The following is a 13401-nucleotide window of genomic DNA, read 5'->3' as shown; positions in this document are numbered from 1 at the left end:
GATAGCATCTCACCAACTGGCTCTTCCAAAGAGTTCAAGTCGGCCAGGCACGGTGGCTCAAGCCTGTAATTTCAGCACTTTGGGAGGCCGACGTGGGCAGATCACCTGAGGTTAGGAGTTGGAGACCAGCCTGACCAACATGGAGAAACCCCATCTCTACTAAAAATAAAAAATTAGCCAGGCTTGGTAGTGAATGCCTGTAATCCCAGCTACTCAGGAGGCTGAGGCAGGAGAGTTTGCTTGAGCGCAGCAGGAGGAGTTTGCAGGAGACAGAGGTTGTGATGAGCTGAGATCATGCCATTGCACTCCATCCTGGGCAACAAAAGCGAAACTCCAGCTAAAAAAAAAAAAAAAAAAAAAAAAAATCAAGTCCAGAATGTGCTGACAGCCTGATAGCCAACTAAAAAACATGCCCTTTGCACTATAGTCTTTACCCAGAAAAGTCAGAAAAGGTACTTTTGAATTGAATGGGGAACTCTAACACAACATTTTAGAGGAGGAAGTCCCTACCCTAACCATCTATATGTCTTTCTGTTGAAAAGTTGGACACTAGGTTCAAATTCTGCATTCACTACATACTGGGTTCACATATCATATGTATGTAACCTTAAGCAAGTTAACTTCTCTGAGTTTGTTTTCTAAAGATACAAAGTATCTAGTCCGGGCATGGTGGCTTACACCTGTATTCCTAGCACTTTAGGAGGCGGAAGCAGGCGGATCACAAAGTCAGGAGTTTGAGACCAGCCTGGCCAACATGGCGAAGCTCCATCTCTACTAAAAATACAAAAAATTAGCTAAGCATGGTGGTGCATGCCTGAAGTCCCAGCTACTGCTGTAGCATTATAACTCTTGGAATGTACGGCATCGATCCTACTATTAAAGTTGCCTGGAGCATGCCAGCACGTTGGACATCGGCGCCTCAGTCACTGAATCGAGTGGTAGGCTCATTTTGCAGTTTACTATCTCCTTGAGCAGCGGTCCAGGGGCGCGACCTGTTCTATGATTCGATTGGGTCCTGCCTCTGTCCCAGCTACTCGGGAGGCTGAGGCAGGAGAGTTGCTTGAGCACAGCAGGCAGAATTTGCAGTGAGCGGAGATCACGCCAATGCACTCCAGCCTGGGCAACAGAGCGAGACTCTGACTCTAAAAAAAAAAAAAAAAAGAAAGAAAAAGAAATGAAGTATCTAATAGGATAATCAGCTGCAAATGAACTAAAAGATGTAAAGCACTTAGAACAGTGCTTGCTGTACAGCAAGCCATCAAACTAATCATATGTAAATATAAGCATATCCGTGGGTAGCTTACAAATTACAAAAATGTAAGATAATTCAGAAGTTGGCCGGACAGAGGCAAAGGGCTCCCCACCTTGTGGCAGGCACTCCAGCATGTTAAATTATAACATTGTTGAGTGTAATGGTGTTAAAATAGTTGCGTTGGCCAGGTGCGGTGGCTCACGCCTGTAATCCTAACACTTTGAAAGACCAAGACGGGCGGATCACTTGAGCCCTGGAGTTCGAGAGTTTGAGACCAGTTTGGGCAACGTGACGAACATCTCTACAAAAGTAAAAATAAAAATTAGCCAGGTGTGGTGGTCCCTGCCTGTAGTCCCAGCTACTCAGGAGGCTGAGGCAGGAAGAGCACTTGAGCCCAGGAGATCAAGCCGTGATCACGCCACTGCACTCCAGCCCGGGAAACAGCAAGACCCTGTCTCAAAAATAAACCTTTAGGCTGGGAGTGGTGGCCGACGCTTGTAATTCACGTACTTTGGGAGGCCGAGGCGGGTGGATCTCAGGAGTTCCAGACCAGCCTGGCCAACATGGTGAAACCCTGTCTCTACTAAAAATACAAAAATTAGCCAGGCATGGTGGCACACGCCTGTAATCTCAGTTATGCAGAGGCTGAGATAGGAGAATTGCTTGAACCAGGAGGTGGAGGCTGCAGTAAGCCGAGATCGTACCAGTGCAACCCAGCCTGGGCGACAAGAGTGAAACCCCGCCTCCAAAAAATAAAGACTAAATTTGAAGTGCGATTTCTTCCTGTTTTTCCAGTTTTATGAAAAACCCAAAAGGAGGGAAACTAAGGTAGATAATGATGCCTACCACGCACCCTAAGAGTAAGTAAAGAGGAAAAACAACGAAATTCACGTGAGACTGTGAGTAGTTCGCCTTTTCCCGACAACGCACACAATGCGCTTAGGTATATCTCGCGCTGATGTCTATGCAGAGAGGAAAGCCACGTTAAGAAGAGTGGGGAGCCCCAAGGCAAGAGGACAGTGGCATGTGTGTAGTGAACCCAAATGCGACACCAAGGGACTGCAACAGGATTCTCCTTCGCACTTGAAATGTGACTCCCAGCGAGGCACCTACCCGTGGCGCTCCCTGGGCAGCGCGGCGCGGTCGGGCGCACTAAACAAGGCAATTTGCGCTCGACCTAATCAGGTGCTTCGAACTCCCCCCTGGTGAGCGGCGCGTTAGCCACACATAAAATGGTCAGCGCAGAGGGAGCCAGAGCGCTCTGCCGAGAAGCCCGGCCCAGAGAGGGGAGGAGTGCGAAGAGCCGCAGACGCCAGCGGCTGGCCTGACGACCGCCCCGGAACAACGCCCACACCCGGGAGAAGGGCAGGCGGGCGTTCTGGCAGGACTCCCTCAGGCCGCCCCGCCCCACCCCGCCCGGGACGGCGACGAGCCAAGCGGCCAGACCCCAGCCCTGCCGGCCGCCGCCGAGCTCCGCAGCCCAACACCGGAGGCCCCGGCAACACCCCAACCCCTGATCTGCGCCGGGACTCGCCAGGCGCCCGTTGCTCGCGGGCCGGCTTCGATGACGTCAGCCGTGACGCCACGGCGGGGAGGAGCAGGACGGCGCGGGAGGGCGTTTCCGGGGCACGCGCCGGGGCGGGGGGGGGGCGCTGACGTCTGCTCAGGTGCGCGCGCCCGCCCGCCCGCGCGGCCCAGTTGGCGGCCCGCACTCCAGGTGGAGGCCGGCGGCGGTGAGGGGCGGCTGGCGGCGAGCAGTCCCCGCGGCGCTGGGCTGCAGCCGGGGTCGCGGCGGGAGGGCGTCTGGGCCTGCGCTCACGTGACGGGCCGGGAGGTTGGGGTGTGGGCGGCGAGCCGGGCGGGCCGGAGCCCGGGAGCGCTAGGCGGACTGTACGGCCCCACCCCTCGCGGGCCTGGCCGTCGCGGCGCGGAACCTTCCCTCCGGCAGGGGCCGGCCCCGCCGCGCACTTCCCGAGCTGCTCACCGCTGACCGGAGTTGTCTCCTCCGCAGGGCCGCGGCCAGAGGGCGAGAGTCCGTGCTTTCCGAGGGAGCCGCGCCCTGCGGGCCCCAGCGCACCCGGGGGGATGGAGGGCTGCCCCCGAGGCCCCCGCGCGGCCCGCGATCCCACGCCCGCCGGCCCGCGCTAGCTGCTCGACTCGTGCGCTTTATCAGCCACCCAGGCCTTGTCTCCCGAATCAGTGGCGTCGTGGTTCGAAAGAAATGGAAGAAAAGGAGCGATGTGACCGATTGTGTTCGGTCCTCCTGCTTTGAGGCCTGGCATTTGTAGAGGGAAACAGCAAGAAAATCGTGGGGTTTTTGAAGGGGATGGGAGGGAAGGGTGGGGAAAGGGAAACAAGGTCTTACATTTTATGTGGTTTTTATTTTCTAAATTCTGCCTTTGACAGTGGTAGCAAAATAAAACTAATCCAAAAGTTATTTTTCTATTGAGAAGAGAGAAGAGGTGGGTTTTTTTTTTCTCCTTTTGGTTCCAATCTTTTCACCCAGTGACAAAGCATAAATCATGGACACCAGAGAATAAGGTGGACCTCAGGAATCCTGAAAAGACTTAGAAGCTTACATTCTTCCTCTGGAGGGAAGAGTGGGGTGTTTTCAGCCATCTCTGGAACCTAAAAGAAAAAACATGAGTTGTGTGCCATGGAAAGGAGACAAGGCCAAATCTGAATCATTGGAGCTGCCCCAGGCAGCACCCTCACAAATCTACCATGAGAAACAGCGCAGGGAGCTTTGTGCCCTCCACGCCCTCAATAACGTCTTCCAGGACAGCAATGCCTTCACCCGGGATACGCTGCAAGAGATTTTCCAGAGGTAGGGGACCCTTCTCCTTGGCATCTTGATACTTACTGATATTTCTGGATTTCTGTGGGTGGGGCAATGTCTCAGCTTCATCAATCTTCAAACCTGTAGGTATTAGCTAGATGCCATTAGCAGGTATAAGGGACACACGACAGGAAAAGATAATCACTACCATTTATCTGGCACGTACTATGGGCTAGGCACAGTGCTCATAGCCTCTGCTGTGTTTTCTTGAGTGATCTGCTCAGCAGTCCCATGGAAGACATGTTAATACCTGGAGTTATTTCCATTTTAATGATGAAGACAGCATTTAGTTCAGTACTTTGCCCAAGGTAACAAGACTTGGAACTGGGTTGAATTCTTTTAGTATGCTGTTGACCACTATGTTTAATGCCTCTAAAGTTCTGCCGAGGAGTGTACAGTCTAGAAGTGGGACACGATATGTACACATTCAGTCACCTGTCATCAAAGGTTGGATGTGGTGGGTACCACAAGCAAGATGTATACACAGTGCTCAGCATTTCTGTGAGGCCAGGTGCTGGCAGTGGTGCTTTTGGTACACTGCTTTGTGTAGCCCTCCTAGCAGTCATCTCGCTGCCTGTATTTTACTCATAAACAGCCAGAAAGGTGAGGTAATATGTCCAAATGGCTTCTAAATAGATAGCAAAGCTATAATTTGAAACTGACTCTGAATCCCCTCCTCTTTTTCCATTATTCTAGATGGTCTTTCTTACCCACTTAGAACAAATGGCACTCCACAGGTTAATAGAAGTTCAGCTTTTGGCCAAGCACCATGGTTTATGCCTGTAATCCCAACACTTTGGGAGGCCAAGGCAGGTGGAATCTCCTAAGTTCAGGAGTTTGAGACCAGCCTGGCCAACATGGTGAAACCCTGTCTCTACTAAAAATACAAAAATTAGCTGGGTGTGGTAGCGCATGCCCATAGCCCTAGCTACTCGGGAGTCTGAGGCAGGAGAATCACTTGCACCAGGAGGTGGAGGTTGCAGTGAACCAAGATCCCACCACTGCACTCCAGCCTGGGCAACAGGTCTTGGGGGAAAAAAAAATGAGTTCAGCTTTTTTCTCTTTGCTCTGATTTTCTAGAATTGCTTTTAGGTTTTGAGAATCACTTCTGTCATGTCTTGATGAACACAACAGCATGTCTGCGGTCCATAGCAACTCTGGTGGTGATGTTGCCTGATGACCCCAACTAGAAAGGGTTAGGCCCACTCAGTCCTCATTGCAGAAAAGCTCGAGCATTCTTTGATCAGTGCATATTGGCATTTCCAGAAGACGTTTTTCTTACTCTCTTAGCTTGTAAATGAAATTATTGCCACATAGGGACCAGAATTACAGCTGGGAGCAACCTATTCGGGGTGATTTATAAAAACACAGGTAGGGATCATTTGCCCTGAAAGAGCCAGAGGCCTACTCTTAAAAGAATGTTAATCCCCATATGCAGACAAAACTATAATGAGAGTAATTATTTTCCAATGCCAGTAGTAACCAGAATAATGCCTTAGCAGAGCAAATACGTTGTTTGCGTCATGGCCATAATCTGGCAGCAAGTAGAGTTGACTCTCCAGGACCTGGAGTGCTGGGAGATAAGATCATTTGTCTCAGATCATCAGATCATGTCACTGAAAGGAGGATCCACTACATTGGACTGCTTTCTTTTGACCAGCCATTAGTATTTCTCCTACTCCTAACCTGATATTTGCAAATTATTTCCTAATCTAAAACTAGGGAGAAGGAAAGGACTCAGGGTGAGTACTGAACTGTGCTTGATACTTTTTGACACTTTGTGATCTGTACGAACGATCTTGCAACAATCCTATCAGTGATGATCTTAGGAAACTAGGATGCAGTTGAGGCGATTTCCCCAGTTTCACTCACTAGGAAATAAATTCCAGAAACAAGATTCTCTATATCCAGTCACACTCTGGTAGAAAAATTTTCACTTCTGTGCATTTGGCCCCTGATCTGACTGTGGGAATAACGATGAGATCCCCAACACACATGAACACTTAGTACAAAGCACCATTCTGAGTGCTTTACTTTTGTTAACTCAGTCCTCACAAGAGAGTTCACAGCTATTGATGGCAGGATTTGGCCCCACCCTTTGTGACTCTAGAACCTGCCCCACTAACTGCTCTCCTGTTTCCCAAGTACTGGAAAGGCCTGTAGAGTTGCACCATCAGTAGCTGTTCCTCCAGCTGCCGAGTTGGGCCAGTGCTGAAGTTCTGGACTGTGCTCGTCAAGTGTGGATAATAACAGGAGTTTCTCAGCTATATTCTCCTGAATAAAAGAACACTAAATGTTTGCTAAACCTGCATGGAACCAAGGTCCTATTCCTTTTAAAGCTTTAGCAAATTGTACTGCACTCTTTGATTGTAGCATCATAATGTAAATATCAAAAAAGTGCCGGCAAGCCAGCACATAAGGGCATGTATTCTGTCCCCACTCCAGAATTGGGATTCTGCATAGAGTATTTTATATAGAAAGAATGTATTGAGTAGGTAGGAACAAAAAATAAACAAGTGGGAAAGGAATCCAGAGGAAAAAGCAAAGGGAGAAGAGGTGAGGGAGAGAAGATGGAATTTTTTAAACAAACATTGACTAGCTGCCTGCGGAGTGCCAGGCATACAAAGGCACCATAAAGAAAACAAGTTGAACAGGCCTCAGCCCCTGAAAAGCACATCTCAGAGCTATACTTTAACCAGGCCTTGAGATTAGATTTAAGTGAAGTTAGATTTAAGTGAAGTTAGAAATTAAATTAGATTTAATTGCATTCAGAGCAATTAAAATGAAAAGATCAATTTGGATCTTCGTGGGTATAATTCTATGCTGTTTTGAAGTGTGGCTAGTGAATGGTAGAAATGGGAGGGAAATGCTGATAAGCGCTATTTATTGAGAGGAAGTTCATCTTAGCAGTTGAATTTTAGCCAGATAAAAGAAGCAAATACAAAAGCAGGGTGGAGTTTCAAGAGAGTTGTGGATATGAGATGATTCATGCTTAGAAATGAATAGGAACTCAGAGCTGAGCTAATGACTCAACATGGCAGCAAGGAGGACAGGGAGGAGTGGAGTCAGGTGTGTCAGGCTTGGTCCAGGATTTCAACATAGTGGTAACAAATGCAAAAAGAGGTCATTTGTTTAAAAGGATCTGTTTTCAACCTGTGAAATTGGAGAAAAGATAAATTGGGCAGGTGTCATCAGTGTATATGTTATAGATGTAGAAATTTGATCTCATCATTTCATATAAAGAATGTGGGCCAGGTGCGGTGGCTCATGCCTGTAATCCTGGCACTCTGGGAGGCAGAGGCAGGTGGATCACCTGAAGTCAGGAGTTTGAGACCAGCCTGGCCAACATATAGTGAAACACCATCTTTACTAAAAAATAGAAAAAAAAAATTTTTTTTTTTTTTAAAGATGAGGTTTCACCATATTAGGCTAGTCTCGAACTCCTGACCTCAGGTGATCCGTCCACCTCAGCCTCCCAGAGTGCTGGGATAATAGGCGTGAGCCACCGCACCTGGCCTTAAAAAATAGAAAAATTCGCTGGGCATAGTGGTGCATGCCTGTAGTCTCAGCTACCCAGGAAACTGAGGCAGGAGAATAATTTGAACCCAGGAGGCAGAGGTTACAGTGAGCCAAGATCTTGCCACTCCAGCCTGGGCAACAGTGAAACTCTGTCTTTCAAAAAAACAGGAAAAAAAAAAATGTGCCTAAGGTTTGAAAAAAAGGGCCATAGAAATCAAATTATATGATGGCAGCTTTGCTAGGTTGTTTAGAAAGTCCTCAGGCCTAAAACATTTTCACTAGACTCATCCCAGTTTTTCAGTGATCAGATTCTTGCATCTAGCTATGCATTTCTCTCCTAAATAGTATATTTAATATTAAAATTTAATCAGGGCTGGGCTTGTGGCTCATGCCTGTAATCCCAGCACTTTGGGAGGCCGAGGCGGGTGGATGGCTTCAGCCCAGGAGTTTGAGACCAGCTTGGGTAACATAGTGAGACCCCCATCTCTACAAAAAATTTAAAAATTAGCTGAGCATGGGGGCTCGCACTTGTAGTCCAGCTACTTGGGAGGCTGAGGTGGAAGGATGGCTTGAGCCCAGGTGGTTGAGTCTGCAGTGAGCCATGTTCATGCTACTGTACTCCAGCCTGGGTAAAAGAGCAAGACCCTATCCAAAAAAAAAAAAAATCTAGGCAAAAACTAGCATTCTGTACCACAGAGGATGAGTATTCCAGCCTCTCCATTACACAGTTCCTGATCAGGTGGAAGAGGCTACATTTTAAAGTATGGTGATGATAACTGAGAAAAGTTGTTAAGTATTAACCTCTAGAGACTTGAGTTATGTTGTCCAAGGGCTAGGCAAACACATAGTCATAATAGCTCACACCTACAGATTACTAATGTGTGCCTAGCTCTTTGACCCATGCCTGATTTAAAAACATCAGGAAGTTCTGAGCCATATTTTCTAATGTCACGTCTCTTCACATCTGATAAGGAAATAAAGAATTAGGGTGGGGAAAAGAATCTTGATGAAATGTCTCTCATCTCCCTTTTCATTAATATCCAAAATCATCACCATAGTCAGACACAGTGGAAATCACGAGAGGAACAGGGACTTACCTGAGGACACAGACAGTAGGGGAGACCTGGACTAGAGCCCATCTTCTCACTTGTAGATTACTTCACATCTCAGGGTTCTAACCTCTGGCTGTGATGACAGAAGTGAGAGGCTCACTTTATAGCCCAGAATTTCTATGGAAATCATTAAGACAGTCGTGACCAGGAGTTTGCCAAGGAGTCTCAAGAATACTTGCCACTGGAATCAACAGGATCTCGTGGAACTTAGTGGGACTGGTGTGTTGAAATAACCAGAGCACTGCTGCGTATTGTCTTAGGGTAGAGGCTGAATCCTAGCCCTCCCACTCACCAGCTATGCCTGACTAGGCAAGTCACCATACCTTTGCACCTCAGCTTCCATATTTACGGTATCTCAAGATGGCTGGAAGTGATAAAGCCCATAAAAGCAGCTAACACAGTGGCCACTTGATTACTGTTAAAGTCAAAACAAGTGCTGGTGTGATGAGTACACTGGGTGGGCCCCACTTATTCAAATAACCATTCCTCTAGAATGAGATGGAAGCTACTCTCAACATTTCCTGTAGTGATCAAATTGCCCAACGTTTATTGAGTTGCCAGTGCCTGCCTGTGAGGGATATAAAGTAAAGAGCCATCCATCCAGGGATTTAGTGTTTGGTTGAACATATATAAAATAACTGAATTCTCCAACAGTCCTGTGAAGTAGTAATCATTCCCATTTTTACAGGCAAGGTAATAGGCATGGAGATTAAATCTCATAGTTAGGGTTGATGGTGCTTGGAAATGAACTCAGATATGTATGGTCCTCACTCCCTCCCTTTTCATAGAGGATCCAGAGAAGATCCTATGGAAAAAGATAGGGTGTGAGGTTGAACTTGAAGAAGCTGTAGGATTTGGCTTGGAACGGAAATAGGATAAAAATAGAGGCTGCCAGGCACAGTGGCTCAAGAGGGAGGGTGAGACAGGAGGATCAATTGAGCCCAGGAGTTTGGGCCTACAGTGAGCTATGACCATACCACTGTAATCCAGCCTAGGTGACAGAGGAAGAAAAATAGAATAAAGGCCATATGACCATGGTGCCTAATGTGCACTAAGCCTACTTAGAGGGATACAGCTAGCCAAGTAGGGCTGGGAGGTGTAGAACTGGCCAGATAGGCAGCTGGTACCATTGTCAGTTCCTATACAAGGGGAAGTGAAATGATGCCTTGGTGAACGTGGCAGGAACATAGAGTCTGAATTGGTGGAAGGAACGTTTGGAAGCAAGGTGATCAATTTAGGAATCTGTTTCAAAAGTCCAGGTGTGAAGTGACGAGCCTCTGGTCAGGAGGGAGGTGGAGTGGGAATAGACAGGGAAGAATTTGAATCCAAGACAGAAGATGAAGGACAGAGAAGAAAGATCATTGGAACGCTAGTCCTGTGAGGTGCACCTCAAAACAAAGGTATGATGAGAAAATATCTAACACTTGTTAACAAAAAAAAAAAAAAAAGCCGGGCGCGGTGGCTCAAGCCTGTAATCCCAGCACTTTGGGAGGCCGAGGCGGGTGGATCACGAGGTCAAGAGGTCGAGACCATCCTGGTCAACATGGTGAAATCCCGTCTCTACTAAAACTACAAAAAATTAGCTGGGCATGGTGGTGCGTGCCTGTAATCCCAGCTACTCAGGAGGCTGGGGCAGGAGAATTGCCTGAACCCGGGAGGCGGAGGTTGCGGTGAGCCGAGATCACGCCATTGCACTCCAGCCTGGGTAACAAGAGCGAAACTCCGTCTCAAAAAAAAAAAAAAAAAAAAGGCGTCGTCAAATGTGTTTGGGAACTGAAGCATATTTTATAACCCCCTTTTCTTGAGACTCAAGGTAAAAATTAGCAAGTTAGGGACTCCCAAGTATTCTGCAGGAAACCCATTTACCTACTTGGTTCATTCAGCTGTTACTACTGTATTGGATGCCTTCTGGGATCCTCTGTTAATGAGCATGGAACTGGCATCTCCATGAGCACCCTTGGGAAGTGCTGCTCTTAGATTTGAGCCTGGTGGGGAGTTAGATAGTGAATGAGGTAGAAGACTCAGCATTTTCCTTGTTGGAGCCTTCATTTATGTACTGGTTGGAGATTTCACGGAAAGGAATGAGAAGCTATTAAAAATTTGGTAAAGAGAAAGGAACCAATTATATATCTTGAGCTAGGGCTTCTTTCATATGTGTTCTCTTTTTTGTTTTTTTTTTGTTTGTTTTTTGAGAGAATCTCGCTCTGTCGCCCAGGCTGGAGTGCAGTGGCACGATCTCAGCTCACTGCAGTCTCGCCTCCTGGGTTCAAATGATTCTCATGCCTCAGCCTCCCAAGTAGCTAGGATTGCAGGTGCCTGCCACAATGCCCTGCTAATTTTTGTATTTTTAGTAGAGACGGGGTTTCATCATGTTGGCCAGGCTGGTCTCAAACTCCTGACCTCAGGTGGTCCACCTGCCTTGGCCTCCCAAAGTGCCAGGATTACAAGTGTAATCTGTAATCCCGCACCCATCCAAACCTTTGTTTTTTAAAGCTATGTTTCAGCCCCAGTCCTCAGGGACTTAGCTGGCCTCTCCTCTTTTCAAGCCCTTACCCTCTCCTCTGATTCTTGGATCCTTGCTGTAAAACAGCAAACATGGGGGTGAGGGGCACAGTAAAAAAATAAAAATAAACAAAAAAACAGCAAGCATATCTTTGGATTCAAGTGCATCAGGGTTTGAATCCTAGTTGTGTCACTTGTAAGTGCTCATGGGCAGGTCAGTTAAAACGACCAAACCTCAATTTTATGAATCTATATGATAGAAATGATTCATATAGCCGGGCGCGGTGGCTCAAGCCTGTAATCCCAGCACTTTGGGAGGCCGAGGCGGGTGGATCATGAGGTCAAGAGATCGAGACCATCCTGGTCAACATGGTGAAACCCCGTCTCTACTAAAAATACAAAAAGTTAGCTGGGCATGGTGGTGCGTGCCTGTAATCCCAGCTACTCAGGAGGCTGAGGCAGGAGAATTGCCTGAACCCAGGAGGCGGAGGTTGCGGTGAGCCGAGATCGCGCCATTGCACTCCAGCCTGGGTAACATGAGTGAAACTCCGTCTCAAAAAAAAAAAAAAAAAAAAAGAAATGATTCATATAGTCATAGGTTTGTTGTGAAGATTAAATAAAATACAAATTAAAGCACCTTTTAGTGCTTGGCACAAAGGTCTTCAATAAATGATAGTTATTACAAGCAAGATAAAGTTTGATTGCAAATTTCTTTTTTTTTTTTTTTTTTGAGAGAGAGTTTCACTCTTATTGCCCAGGATGGAGTACAATGGCACAGTCTTCGCTCACCACAATCGCTCACCACAATCTCCTTCTTTCGTGCCCAAGTGATTCTCCTGCCTCAGCCTCCTAAGTAGCTGGGATGACGGGCATGCACCACTATGCCTGGCTAATTTTTTGTATTTTTAGTAGAAACAGGGTTTCTCCATGTTGGTCAGGCTGGCTTTGAACTCCAAACCTCAGGTGATCCACTCACCTCGGCCTCCCAAAGTGCTGGGATTACAGGTGTGAGCCACTGCGCCCGGCCAGTTGCAGATTTCTTTGCTAGCTAGCCCTGGAGAAGAGCATATAGCCCTTTTAAGAGTCAGTTACTAATGTTTACATGGAAAGAGATGGGATAACAAAAATAAACACTTAGCATTTCAGCAAACATTCCTTGAGCATCTGTCATGTGCCAGGCACTCTTTAGGCCCTAGCAATGAGGTAACAGGATAGTCAGCGCCCCTGTTGTCAGTCTAGTGTAGAAAAACAGACCAATGAGAAACACGTCTGCTAGTGACAGAGGATTGTAGTTAAATCAAAAGGCTGATATGAGGTAGTGCCTGGGAGAAACTTACGGTTGGATGGCCAACAAAAGGCCTCTCCGGAGGTTGTAGTGAGCCAAGATCGCTCCTTTGCACTCCAGCCTGGGTGACAGCACGAGACTTCATCTCAGAGGAAAAAAAAAAAAAAACACTTGACAAGATTTCTTAAGTTTTGTAGAGTTAACATCCTTGGCCTAATGTCTTGATTCTTTTCTGGAGATGGCATCTAGTAGCCTCTTGAATATACACTTTATGCCCTGAGAACTCACCACATTTCCCTTTCTCCCCTTCACACGAAGGTCAAAGGTATGCCCTTTGAACCCTTCCTTCAAAATGGCCTTTCCTCGGCTCCAAGTTCATAAAAGTAAAATAATAGGATTAGAAATGCCTTCAGTATGGACCTTGTCTTGAAATACAGACTGGCCAAAGAAACCGGAAGTAAATGGCTTCAAGCTGGGTGGGCAAACCAGTGCTGCAGCTGAGTTTTGTTTTCTTGGCACAAAATTTTTTCTTCAGTGTTGAGAAAAATTTGTTCATGTACTACGCATACACACACACAGAATGCCTTAGGTGGGCCATGCATTCCAGTTTAACATAGACCTCAGTACTTTGAGTATTTAATGATTAATGATTACCAAGTTTACAGGCCTTAAACAGAAAGCAGGAGTGACAGCAGTTACTATCCATGCAAATGAAAATATTGAATCCAGGCCGGGCGCGGTGGCTCAAGCCTGTAATCCCAGCACTTTGGGAGGCCGAGGCGGGTGGATCACGAGGTCAAGAGATCGAGACCATCCTGGTCAACACGGTGAAACCCTGTCTCTACTAAAAATACAAAAAATTAGCTGGGCATGGTGGCGCGTGCCTGTAATC

General features: G+C 47.1%; 1 protein-coding gene across 1 annotated transcript in view; it reads left to right on the top strand.

Annotated features, from left to right (window-relative positions):
- Positions 1–3076: 3076 nt before the first annotated feature.
- The window catches only part of JOSD1 (Josephin domain containing 1), a 14183-nt gene continuing 3858 nt past the window's right edge, over positions 3077–13401 (top strand). Inside the window, exon 1 of the mRNA XM_032266715.1 lies at positions 3077–4079. Coding sequence (XP_032122606.1) covers positions 3895–4079 — 185 coding nt within the window. The 5' untranslated portion in view covers positions 3077–3894. The remainder of the gene's footprint in view (positions 4080–13401) is intronic.

This window comes from Sapajus apella, unplaced genomic scaffold, assembly GCF_009761245.1.
Source record: "Sapajus apella isolate SASKATOON/1434 unplaced genomic scaffold, GSC_monkey_1.0 scaffold160, whole genome shotgun sequence".
Classification (NCBI taxonomy): Eukaryota; Metazoa; Chordata; class Mammalia; order Primates; family Cebidae; genus Sapajus; species Sapajus apella.
This window is presented reverse-complemented; position numbering and strand designations above follow the sequence as displayed.